General features: G+C 40.2%; 1 protein-coding gene across 3 annotated transcripts in view; it reads left to right on the forward strand.

Moving 5' to 3' along the window:
• Positions 1-13,523, forward strand: part of MAP3K9 (mitogen-activated protein kinase kinase kinase 9) — a 59,369-nt gene that overhangs the window by 17,074 nt on the left and 28,772 nt on the right. For all 3 annotated transcript variants that reach the window (XM_030949116.1, XM_030949118.1, XM_030949117.1), the window contains exon 3: positions 11,888-12,068. In XM_030949116.1, the coding sequence (XP_030804976.1) occupies positions 11,888-12,068 (181 nt within the window). The remainder of the gene's footprint in view (positions 1-11,887; positions 12,069-13,523) is intronic.

Consider the following 13,523-nt stretch of genomic DNA (forward strand, 5'->3'; position numbering starts at 1 on the left):
TGAGCTGATGTTTATTTACCATCTGACCACTTTTGCTAGTTTGCATTTGGGTATTTTCCATTTTGGTCAGTAAAGCCACAGTAGGCTGTTCTGTTTTCAAAATGGAGGAAGAAATAAAATGTGCCCAGTATTTCCACCCACAATTGTACTCCAACCAGTGGTCTTTCACATTCCAGCTATGACAGGGTGAGCATTAGTTCCCTTCTTTACAGTTGGCCTTAGTAATGTTGGAAATAGTGATTGTACAGTAACAGATGCGTAAAAGCCTGTGGGAAAACAAATCCAGTACTAGGCTGTTGTGTCCATTGGTGCTTCAGTTGCTCTGGAATGATCTGCAAAAACACAACAGTGTCAAAAAGGTGTGGTATTATTCTGGGAGGGAAAAGTCAGGTGAAATAATGTCATTTCATGTGAATTTAACTTCCCTTGCCATTTTTCAGCCTTTCAGGTCACAACTAGTGGTCTTTTCACTTATCTTCAGTCTTAACAAAATGAGAGTACATATGCTGAAGCATTGGAAGTAAAGCAGTAACCTTGTTTAGAATCCAGATAAAAAGGGAGACTGGGGAAGAAACTTCACCGAATCCAGCTAGTTAATGATTTAAATATTAGAATTGAATGTTTCTACAGCAAGTGAAATAACAATGACATTTTTTGTATTTATGGTTCTTCCTCTGTTGTCACTCCCACCCATTGCTGTTGCTGCCATCTAGCTCTTGGCCTATGTCAGCAGCCGATGTGGCCTTAAGGGGACGAAAACACTACACAAAGTAATGGATTGTGGCTCCTGGGAATGAGTATGAGTGGGGTACATTTACAGGCTGAGTGCTTTCGCTGGAGATTTTCCTCTTGTTTTGATGTGACTGCTTTCTGCATTTGTAGAATGTTGGGGGGCAAAGCACTTGACCCACAGCAGTGCTAATGTTGGTGGAAACTGAACTAGAACTACTCAAGTGCACTGACACTTACAGGTGTTGGGTATTGCCAGCACCTTTGAGGGTTTCAGGCCTTCTCAACTCTCCATCCTGCATGTGCTGTGTCTGGTGGCCAGCAGTCAGGGCCTCACTTGGGACATCCACCACCTGCTTTGTCTCCAGGTGCAGGAGGTCCCTTTAAGTTCAGGCTTGCTTGGAGTACCTTTATAGTCAGCTTTTCTTATATTGGTGGCAAAAGAGCTTCTGATACTTTGTTCTCCCAATTTGTTTCAAAGCATTGATAGCCACCCTGGCCTGCTAGAAACACTGTTGAATGGTATAGGTCTCTATGAAAAATTGATAAAACTTTAAAATATTACTGTAAAATACATAAGTTAATGTTGCTTTATCACTAGGTAGTAATTTTTTTCATGGTCTGCCTGTTGTATTTCAATAAAAGAGTAGTAGTTACTCTGGCACTAAAATCTGACTATATTGTCTCTGCTGGGGAGAAGTTAAATGGAAGTTAAGTATGAAGCCAGCAATCATCCATCAAGTTAGAATTATACCCTGATGTACCACAGATGACAAATCCAGCTCTTTTCCCCTGCAGGTTTCCTTGTCTTCTAACCTTCTTCCTTACAGATTTCTTTTGTATGCTTTCAGTTTTCATTACACTCAGTCCTGCTCTTATTTCTTTATCTATTTCTCCTTCACCTAATTATTGTGACCATTTCCATCAGGCCTGACATTCATTAGCTAATAGCTTTCTATTCTTGTGCTCCAGGTTTACTGAGTAGCATCATGCACAGATAATTGACTTGGTGTGAGCTGGACCATACAAGAGACTGTCTTAGATTTTTTTTGCAATGTTTTCACATTTCTTAATACACACACACATTCTCTGGACTGAGAAATGGAGTATGAAGTTGATGATATAGCTGTCATCATGAAGTACAGGGGCAATGGGCAGTTTGGTGGTTAACTCTTGTGGTGGTATTGCAGAGTAATCCTGATTTCCTTGGTATTGTTATTACCAACTTTTGCCTTTTAAGTCAGGAACTTCTTTATTTTCTTGGTGTACTGTGTGCCAAATAAACCGGGAATACAACAGCAACATAGTTGAAAAAGCTGAAGCCAGCTTTTGGTATGCCTGGCTGTTCGTACTATTTCATGCAGTAGACCAGCAGCTCCTTTCTTCTACTTTGATAGATAAAAGTGGGATATTTTTGCTGTGGAAGATCATACTATAGTAGTTCCTTCCTGAATGTTGTTCTACTTCTGAAGTGATGAGTCAGCTTGTAACACAAGCAAAGCACGGGAGTATTTTGTTCAGCACTAAACTATGCAGATTAGCCTAATCCTTTCTCTAGGCTCAGAAGCCTGAAAAAGGCATTTATGACCATATTTTTCTGCCTTGACACTTAATGTTGACAGTTGAGGAGCCATTTTCTACCAGTTCTTTGATGTTGCTATCAACTGGATCAGAATATGTTTAGGTGTTTATTTTTCCTTACTAGCTGTTCTCCATTGCTTTGGCCCACTGGACATGAAGAATGCGGTCCAAACTGTTCAAAAGTGTATCTGGAAACTAAAACAATCATTCCAAGAGAAACAAGGAAAAATCTTATAATGTTACCACCTTCCAGGGGGAGTATCTGTTTGTGAAAGGAGGTTATAATACATTTTCTTGTTTTGCTGGTGTAATGTGAGCAGAACAAAGAATTAAAACAGCAGCTGTTAATTTCATTGCCAAACTTTTCTTCTCAATTTACCTTGTGAAAAATTTCCCTTGGTGAAAGCAATCTACCTCTTTGAACTATCTTTTTTGTGCATACAGGAGGTAGCACAGTGTTGGATTAAAAATAGGAGGTATATGACTGAGGTTTTGTAGTGACTAACTTGAAACCTCAGTAAAGATTCATTATATTTGTTTAAGTGATCAGATTGAAAAATTTGCTGCAGGTGATTTTTCTGTTTGTGTAGGATAGAGGAGCATGTTTAGAAGGAGAGAAGGTGGGTTTAAGAAGAAGAAAATGAAAGGAAAGGGATACAAATGTATATATTCCATCAGAAGAAAAGAGATTCAGACTTAGAGCTTCTAGCATGATTGGAAAGAGGAAAAGCATTGTAAATCAACTAAGCTGTGTTAAGCAGAAAGAAGAGTATATCAACAATGCAGTTATTTGCATTGCAGCACTACAGCAAAATTCAAAATATTCCCAAAACAAAATTTGCTCAGCAGTTTTAAAGTTCCCAATGCAGTGGCTAAGAAGTAGAAGTGATATGTATTAGATGTGGTTTACCCATTCTCTTCAGGTGTTTTAAAACATAGGTACAAGTAGATCGAAGGATATATAGCTTTATGCCCCTCAATGGTTATACATTTTTATCCCCCTATCTTTATTTTGTTTTGATGTATCTGTATATGTGCTCTTAAGTCTTTCTAGTAGATACGTGAGTAGTGAAAACACACCTGTATAATAGCTGAAGTGACATCTTACTTGCATTAAGGCTTTAGGTGTTTCTCAGTGATGTTCACCATTGACTTTTTAACTGATTCAGTGATTATTAAGGTGAATGGTGCAAGATGCAATGAGAGATGACCTTCAGCTGCCTTTGTGGACAAAAGGACAGTTTTACTTAAGACTTATTTTACAGTAGTACCCGTTTGGTTTACGTTAGCTGTCATACTAGTAGAACAATAGCTTACATTAGCTGTCATACTAATAGAACAATATATATATTACTTAATTTCGTACATGTTTGGACCACTGAGGTAATCTTGGAATGATAAGTAAATTGGTTTTCACCAGATGTCTCTCTAACATCTTGTGTGTAGGGGAACTTCTGTAATTGAAATAGCTTGTTTATACCAGACCAGAGAGTTTAATGTGGCTTGAGTAAGCACTTAGGACGGATGTGCCTCTTGTCATTACAGGCTCCCGTGGAGGGTAATTCAGACATGTATATTAATGTTTATTAGATATATGCTTGGAATCCCCTTCTGTAGAGGCTTTGTCTGTTCTCTGACTGTTTGGAGCCTGGGAATACTGCCTTCTGAGATGCTGTGAGTTGGTTTCGTGTAAGCCAGTTTTCACTGTAATGATCCACAGCTACAGAGGGGAGAGAACAGGAAGGAGAAGACATTCACCTTTTGAACATGTGAGGCTGTGGCAGGTGTGCATCTGTTGCAAGCATGCAAGACAGAATTTAATCTCTATAGAAATGTTTATAATTTGCCTACAGGGCAACCCTTCTGTAGTTTTATCTGCTAATTTATGGCAGAGCTTGGTTAACATTGGTAACTTGGTTAGCATTTAAACTGTTAACTTTTGTAACTTCAGTTTGTATCCCTTTAGAATTCATTTGATCATTTGGCCCTCTGTTTTGCCACTTAGAACTAACCAGTGGTTTTGTTACTGTGCAGGATGTCCTTAATAACAAAATTTTGAAGCTGCAGGTGTCAGTATTTTCACTGCAGTGATTTCTCCCTCTGAAAGGCATGTATCTCCATAGTGACTTGTGATGATGAAACAGAACTGAAGATCCTGCATAAAGGCTGAAGGACATGATGGCATTTTAGAAATCTTAACCAAGTTGGTTTTGTATTGCTTTGAATACTAAGGCAGATCTTTTTTGTCTTTCTAGTAAAGCGTAATAATTTGGAATTTGGTGGAACAGGAGGAAGAGCTGACTCAGTGTCAGATAACATTGTGTCAGTTGTACTTAATGTATCTGTTCATGTGATGTTTGTTTTCAGTACAAATCTTTGTTTAAGCAACAAAAGTATCTAAGTTGGCCCTGGCTCTAGAAAAGTAACCCTCATTCTTCTTGAAGCCACTGACATCCAGCTGTGGCTCATGAAACTGAGAACCAAAACCTTTGAGATCTGTTATCACTAGGATCTGGGTGCTTCCACAGGATTAATGACTTTCTGTAAGACTGGCATTGGAAAGTGTGGAAAATCTGCTAGCTATTAATGTACATACAGAATGGTGCTAATAGCGGGGAAGGTAAATTGGCTTCATTCACCTGATCTCAAGAAGTTGGTTTCCATCACTTTCAACTCTGCTAGAAAAGCTGCTAGCCCAAATCACAGACAAGCATAACAGGATTCTGAGTATATAATACTTCCACTTCCATACTAAGTAAGAAACCATCTTTAAATGGTACCAGAATTGACAGGTAACACCTCATCGTTCTTTGTAGGGATTGAAACTGGCATGCCATGCAGTGTTGCCTTTCTCCTTTGCAACTTGTTTTGGCCAAAGCAGAAGCCAAAGCGCCACATAGATGGAAACCTCTATCAAAAAGTACTGAAAAATATAATGATGACAAATTAGAAAATTTTTCACAAGGGTCTGATAGGAAAATAACTTGATGCTTCTTGTAGGGCACCAAAGATGTTCTTGAAGAATATGGAGGAAGCTCAGTAAACATTTTAATTTCAAAGAAAAAGGACTATCTCATCATAACCTAGATAAGAGGAGGCTCATTATTTAATTCTAACTTTGTCTCAACTCTCTAACGTGTCTTGATTGGCTGTTGTCCTTCAGCACTTGCAGTGTGCCTGGCTCTCAAGGGGTCAGATCAAGGGTCAGTAATGACTCTTGAAAGTCCATGTGGTAATAAAGTTCTTGGTACACTCTTAGTGGTTGAAATTACACAGCTAAATCATATGTATCTGTATCTGGATGACTGCCTGGTCTCAGGAAGGTTTTGTGAAGAGATACTAAGGCAAATTTGATCATATTCATTCTACACTGGGACACATGGAGATATTGAAGAGCTGTCTTGCTGAACAGAATTTCTGTGAGCTGTAATTAACTTCTCATTGTCAAATGCTTATTTTCCTGAGGACAAGTTCCAAGTCTTTCAGGATTGTATGAAAACATACGTGAGCACTAATGGATTATTACTCCTGTAAGGACATGCATGCATGATGCACTTCACCGAAGGTTGCTAACCATTTTTGTGGTACTTTAGGCCACTATGCTTTCCTTTGTACTTGCACAGTAAGCAAAGAACATGGCGATTTCCTATATTAAGTTGTTTTGCTGCAGCATTTGGATGGTGCAAGCTGTCTGAATGTGCTTGTAATACCTGATTTGCTTCCCCAGTCCTCCTTGTAGACTGTTGGTTGGCTCCTACCATGCTACTTAAGATCAGCTTTTAGCCTGTGCCACAGAGGAAAAAGAGGAGCAGTAGTACATAGCAGACCTTAATCTACAATTTGGCTGGCTCTATGCCTACACACAGGAAGAGATTTCTTGCATGAACCTTGCTGAAACAGGGAAAGGCTGCTCCGCCCCTAACAAGCTGATACATGTTCTTTGTGTTCCTGCTGGTTTGGATCTCCTTCTTCCCTGGTTGCTTGCAGACTGGGTCCAGCGTCTTAGCTGCCAGTCTCTCTCTTGAAGGCTGGGAACGGGAAAGATTTTCTATTAAATTTTCTACCTATTTTAAACCTCTGCATCGCTTGCAGATCTTTAAAATCAGTACACAAGATTGAGATTTACTTCCTTGGTGTATTAGTGTCATGGTTTGACACTGGCACAATGCTAGTGCCCCCATGAAAATACACTTTCCCTGGTGTCTGCTGTGAGATGTGACCAGGAACAAGCAAAGTAGGCTTCTGCTTAGGAGTAAAGGAAAGAAAACTTTATTAACTACACTACACCTACATATAAAAAGAAACACAGGGAAAAACGAAAACCTTGCAAAAACATTTCCTCCTCTCCCCACCAAATTCTCTCAATCCAATATATCTCTCCCCCAAATTCCCAACTCTCAGTCCATCACCACCCTTCAGACAATGAATCCCCAGTTCATCAAGAGGAGAGGAGTCTTCCTTGTGCCATAGGCTTACACTGGAAACACCATTGAAACCTCATGTGTTTCTGTGTCGCTCGTGGCACCGCCCGGAGTACATCTGCCGCCGTGACCTCTTCCTTCCATGCCCAGGGCTCTCACCACTGCGCATGGACCAGAGCTGCTTCTAGAGTTCCCCTTTTAAGGATGCTTTGCCCAGTTCCAAAAAAAGCACAGTCTCTCACTTTCGGGACAACTATCCCCACCCCCCCCCCCCCCCCCAATTTTGTCACCCCCTGGGGCTGAGGGGTCTCAAGAAAACAACACTGAACTCTCTTGGCTCCAAGTCATTGCCTTCCCCCTAATGCAGTTTCTGTGTCGCAGGAAAAAAAGGTTCTGTCCATGGCTATACAAGAAAAGTCCAGCAAAAAGCCACGCCATCTCTTCTCAGCTAAGGTTCTTCTCCACCTCTCTCGTGGCCCATTTCCTCTTATCTCATCTCTTATCCCTCTTCTCATTCAGCTCCAGAAAAAGTCAATGCTCTGTGAGGTTTTTATTGTCCAAAAAGGGTTAAAAGCTCCTACCAGTGGCCAGACTCCTTCTCCTGCGCTCCCCCCCACCCCTTCTCCACTGCAGGCAGGCTGTGCTGCTAACACGGTATCAACTCTTCAAGGCCACAGCACAGTCCTGAGCACAGAGCACCGGCTTCCTCTCTCTCGTCTCCCAGGGGGGGCTGCCCAATCCCTCACGGTGCTTCTCTCTGTGTCTCTCTCTCTCTTGGAGGGGGGGGATGCCGCCTGGTGCCCCTCCACCCTTCCATCTTCAGGGGTCAGGCCTACCTCTCCCGGGCCGCATGGCTTTCCCCTCCCCCCGCCCAGCTGGCAGCTGGGCAGGGGAAGGTCTGGACCCTTCACTGACTGGAACTTCAAGAGGAGTTCCAAGAGGAACTCCCAAGGGAGAGCTCTGCTTTTAACCCCTGTGTTCTCAGAGGCTTATCCAGTGCCCCAATGGCCAAAGCATGTGCCAATATTCAAAATCTGAGCACCCATTGGTCTGACTACTCCATTCCCAGAAAACCTACTTCCTCAAACCACGACAATTAGCTATGTTTTGATGTAAATGGTCTATGTCTGCGCCTGAACTTGTTTTGGTAGTGTAGTAGGTTGATGCTTGCTGGATTCCAGGCACCCACCAAAGATCCTCTGTCACTCCCCTCTGCAACTGCACAGGGCAGAGAAAATATAACAAAGGGTTCATGAGTTGTGATAAGGACCAGGAGAGATCACTCATCAAATACCATTACAGGCAAAACCAGACTCAAATTAGAAATATGAATTAAATTTGTTAGTAAAAAAAACTCAGAGCTGGATAATGAGAAGTAAAAGAACACCTTTAAAAACCGCAGAACCTTCCCTCCTTCCCAGCTGTATTTCCTCTCCTCATCAGCATAGGGAAACAGGGAATGGGGGTTATGCCCAGTTCATCGCACATTGTTTCTGCTGGTGCCCAGCAGGAGAGTCCTTGTACTGCTCTGGTGTGGGGGTCCCTCCCACAGGAGATAAACTCATGCTGGAGAAGTCCATGGAGAGCTATCCTACAGACAACAACTCCACAAACTGCTGCAACATAGGTTACTCTTCCTGCACTCTTCCCTCACAGGGTGCAGTCCTTCAGGCACAGCCTGCTCCAACATGGGTCCTCCGTGCAGTCACAAATCTTGGCAGGAAACCTTTCCCCAGATCTGCAGGTCCCTACCAGGAGCCTGTTCCAGTATAAGCCCCCACAGGGTCACAGCCTCCTCAGGCATCCACCTGCTCTGGCATGGGTCTCCTCTGTGGTACAGGTGGATCTCCGCATCCATGTGGTCCTCCATGGACTGCAGAGAAAGCTCAGTCTGGTGTCTGGAGAACCTCCTCCCCTTCCTTCTGCGCTGACATTGGTGTCTCTAGATTTGTTCCTCTCACATGTTCTCTCTTCACTCTTCTCTTGATGCAATTACATCTGCACAATAACTAACTTCTTATTCTTTTTCTGAAGTATCTTGTCACAAAGGTGTTACTGTCACTTCAGGGTGGCTCATCCTTGGCCAGTGGCACATCCATCATGGAGCCGCCAGGGATTGGCTGTGCTGGACTTGGGGAAAGCTTCTACCATCTTCCACCCATCCCACTACCAAAACCTGGCCATGCAAACTCAATGCAGTTATGCCAGATGTTAATCATCTGTCCACTGTTATCTCAGTCCTGAGCAATCAAATCTGTTAAAATAGCAAAGTACATTAATTCTGTAACTGTAGAGAGCATGTGTCTTGTTTGTATTTCATGTATCTTGTTTGTTTTGTCATAGACTAATACAAGTGCAGAAATAGTACTTGCAGAAGAGGACTTGCACTGAGAGTATTAAACAGGGAGTAATAACTGATTGTAGGTAAAACTCAGAAGCAAACGAGACCATGTTGATTAGCGTAAGCAAAATGCATATGCAGTGTCCTAGCAACCTCCTGTGTGTTCTCCGGAAGTCTTTTTTTTTTATAAGGAGGAGACTGAAACAAATTAAAATTTCACCTATTTACAAGTTCTTCATTGAAATTCAGGCAAAACCAAGAGGGAAGAGTCAAGGCTTTTGGTTTGGAAGTCTGACAGATGGGCGAGGGAGACTCCTGGCAAGTGAGCCTTTTGATACTGAATAATATAATAAAGAGAACTGAAACAGATGCTGGAAAGGCATACCATTCTTAAAATTAATTTTTAAAAATTTGGATTTTAAGATTACTATTCCAAACAGTTATTACAAGGAAATAGAAAAGGAACCAAGGATGTAACTAAGGAATCAGACTTGCAATAAATCAGTCTCTTTTGTTGTCCTTCTCTGTGGTCTTTTGTCATGGTAATTTTTCTTACTACCCTGCCTCTGACAAAAGAACAAGTTCTGGATACAAAAGAACTATGGAAGTACTAATTATTTTGTTAGAACTTAATGCAAATCAAGGTAATTAGATTTAAATAACCTCTCACCAGGAAGGTGTGTACAAAGTATGTATCAGTCCTGATATATGGTGCTCTGTCCTGCTGTTGACCTCATTCAAACAGAATATGATCTGTGAACAATAAATTTGTTTGTTCCTCATGGTGATTACGGAGGGAAGCAAAAAAAATCCCCAAACCCCCTAAACTCATACTTTCTTGTCTCAGAGTTTTACTTTAACTTTACAACATGACTGTACATCTCTAAATTACTGCATTTAAATTTAAAATTACATTTTGTTATTCTGCCAGTTCTTTAGGCAGAATGGGTAAGAGCTAGAAAAAGAAACACTATGTACATTCTAGGAAGCTTTTCACTTTGCAATCAATGAGTGACTTGCTAACTATTTCTTTTAGCACTTCTTCATCTGCTAGAAAGAAGTAAAAAAGTTAGACTTAATTTGAAAAAGAAGCCCAAAGGAAGGGACCTTCTCTACCTTCGTTTCTTGTGGTGGTTCTGTTGTGCACTGAAGTATTGCTCTAAAAATGTATATGGTTTTGCCACCATGAAGAGAACAGTAACTCTAGACCTCAGTCTCTTCTCTGTGATTAGGAAAAAGGAGCGTTGGGTCATGTCAGAAATTTTGCAAAAGAAGGAAGAACCAGGAGCTTAACAGTAGGTCTAATTTCTTTACACCTTGTGTTGTCCCACAAAAATCTTTGAAGTAGTATTTTGTGTATTCTATTATTGAAGTAAAATCAGTATTTTAACATTTTAAATGTGTGTTACTTATAATGTAGAAGGGTTCAGTAACACTTTTGGGTTTTATTGGGTGGGAATCCCCATTTTAATTATTGGAAGGAATGATTCTGCCCTCCCCAAAAAAAGAAAGCTCTATTAGCTTGAGTCTGACAATTGAGTCTTTTCATGGACTGCTGAAAATGGTCCTGAAGATTATTTTCTGTAATTTTTGCAGCACATTTGCCTTTTATAGGTTTTGTTATGATCCATGATTGTTGGTTATGGAGGTTATGGGGTTTCTTTTGTTTGGTTGGGATTTTTTTGGTTTGGTTTTTTTGCAATTGATGCATCCATAGAAAAAGAAAAAAAATCTTTATATTTTCTAAGAACCTCTGTCTATAGTGTCTGTAATGACATGAAAAACAAAGTAACCTTATAGTGATGGTATGTAACTGGCTTGGTGATTTTTGATGTGAAGTCTTTGGAATAATACCAATACAAATATTTTTTTGGTGCTTTACAAAGTGACTTAAAAACATTTCAGGGCTTTATGGTTCCATTAGTTATGGAAGTTTAGTGCCCTCATATTCTGTTGCTTTATGTTGCGTTGCTGGTGTGACTCGTGTGGTCACTTTGCACTAAGATAAAGAAAGAGCGTAATGAGATGCTGCTAAAGTAGGGTGGGTACTTGTGGACCCACTTGTGGTTTAAACTCGGTGGTGTAACAGTACAACTTTCCAGCTCCAGAGGAGTATGTCTTATATCACAGCATTCTTGAGTTCTGCCTCAAGGTGTTTTTAAAGTTCTTGGCTGTGGACTCCTTTGCCACAGAAAGGGCAGAAAAAAGTTGTTTAATAATGATGGGGGAGGGAGTCTGTGGGGGTCTACATGTCTTCTGGAATTGGGCGTGTTATTGCTGATCAAAATAAATTTATTCAATAGTGACTTTAAAAAAATATTGTGTATAGAGCTTCTACTCCTAACACCTTTACATGAAGGGTATATCCAGCCTATGTGTGTGTATCTGGATTTACAAAAAAAAAGTCCTCTAAGCAGTTCAAGAAAATGATGCTATTACTGGCTTGCTGAGAGAGGATTAATTAGGAAATGTCTTCCCTTATCTGGATTTCTAGAAGTTACAGTGGTTCACTTCCTCTTAGCAGAGCATTATACAGAATGACACTAGGCACTATATTATACAATTATGTTATTACATATTTCTTCTCTGGGACTTATTACTTTGGTTAAATTTGAAGTTATTTGCTAGAGAACTGTTCAGTTGTCAGATGAAGTAATCAGCCTGAAATAACCTGTAATAGAGTATGGTATGTTTGAATAACAAAAAGCCAGGGAAAATCTTGGAATTTGGGGGATCTCCAGGAAAATCTTTTTTTGCATAAATACTAGCTTTACTCTGCATACGTTTTATTCCCAACCCCCCCTCTTTTCTCCAGTACTGATACTCGAAAAGGTGGAAAATGGAGATCTGAGCAACAAGATGTTGAAGATCACGGATTTCGGCCTGGCCAGGGAGTGGCATAAAACTACCAAAATGAGCGCAGCTGGGACATATGCCTGGATGGCTCCTGAGGTCATCCGCTCTTCCATGTTCTCCAAAGGCAGCGATGTTTGGAGGTATTGATTTGGCATTAAGTGATTGGATACTAAAGAGTAACTAGACCTGCCAGGAAGTCTTTTTTATGTGTAAGAATGAGTAATGGTGAACCAAATATTAAAACTCAGGTCTTAAGAAAACTTTATCCACCAGCTTTCCTTTTGTCAGACTTATCTCAGACTTATTGTTACCGTAGAAAATAAGTGGTGGACCAGCTACTGCATGCCTCTAAATTTTTGTTGTTCTATAAGTTTTCATTCAGATTATTTTGAGATTCATAATCCAAATCCCCTCTGCTTTATCTTAACCAAACGTTTTGGGCTTATCTGGCTATTGACTGACATAATCAAAGGCCGTAATACAATCTGAGAAGTACTTAATTTTTATACTGTTTTACATACAAGGTAGTTTTGAACTATTTTGTTTTGGTAGTAATCTGTCACTAATGTATGTGTATACAAACACACTGTACTTAATTGAATTCCCCATCCTGTTTCAATCACAATACTATGTTTTTTGTTTTCATAATAATTTTATTAATTATTTTCATGCTTCTAATATTTCACATAGGATAATAGATCTGTTGTCTGGGTCCATCTGAGTATGTAATCTATAAATAGTAACCTGCATGTATATATTGTCTTGTTCATTCATGCATTGGAATTTTTGTGAATGAGCTAATATGGTGGGGAGGTGTAAGGGTTGGCCCATATACTTCCAGAAATTGAGGTTGAATACCACTGTTAAGTGGATTTGTAAATACAGAATTCAGTAAATAGGTCCAGGACAGTGACTTTTCTGGATACTGGTTGACTTAGAATTAGTACTGAACATCTGAAACAGATAAAATAGAGATAATTTTGTTTTTCTTGTGGAGAAAAAGATATTGAAATGTCAGGATCTTTGTCTTCATAGCAGTAAGATTCCGTTGCTGGCCAGTAATGCTCCTCCACAAGTGTGAGTGCATGCTGTAAAACCCATCAGGATAAAGAAATAGCCCAGCTGGTAGATGTGTCTTGCTCTTACAGCGCCTATTTGGTGTGGGGATTTTAATTTTCCTTGTCCAGTTTTGCTGAATAGATAATGTATTGCCTTGTGATAAGTCTGTGAACTTGTGTTTTTTTGCTCTGATGGTATGGATAAAATTCTGACTGTGTAATTAAATGTGGTAGCCTCTGTAGCTAATCTGAGACAGATTGAGCAAGAACCAGGCTTTTATTTGGAGTGAAGTCTGGCAGAAATTAATATCTTCAGACTGTACACCTTTTCTGTACATGTGATGATGGTACTGGTTTGTACACAGTTTATTAACCTCAAACCTAAACTTTCTGTTCTCTGAAACAGTGCCAGGAAGGGCTTTTAAGGGTAACCTAAGGGAAAGAGGGAACAGTTTTCCTGTAATTGTAGCTTTAGTAATACAGGCATGCTATGAACAGATCAGTAGATGTTCTGTACCAGTATGAATTAATTTTAAA

The sequence above is a fragment of the Camarhynchus parvulus genome, chromosome 5 (assembly GCF_901933205.1).
Source record: "Camarhynchus parvulus chromosome 5, STF_HiC, whole genome shotgun sequence".
Classification (NCBI taxonomy): domain Eukaryota; kingdom Metazoa; phylum Chordata; class Aves; order Passeriformes; family Thraupidae; genus Camarhynchus; species Camarhynchus parvulus.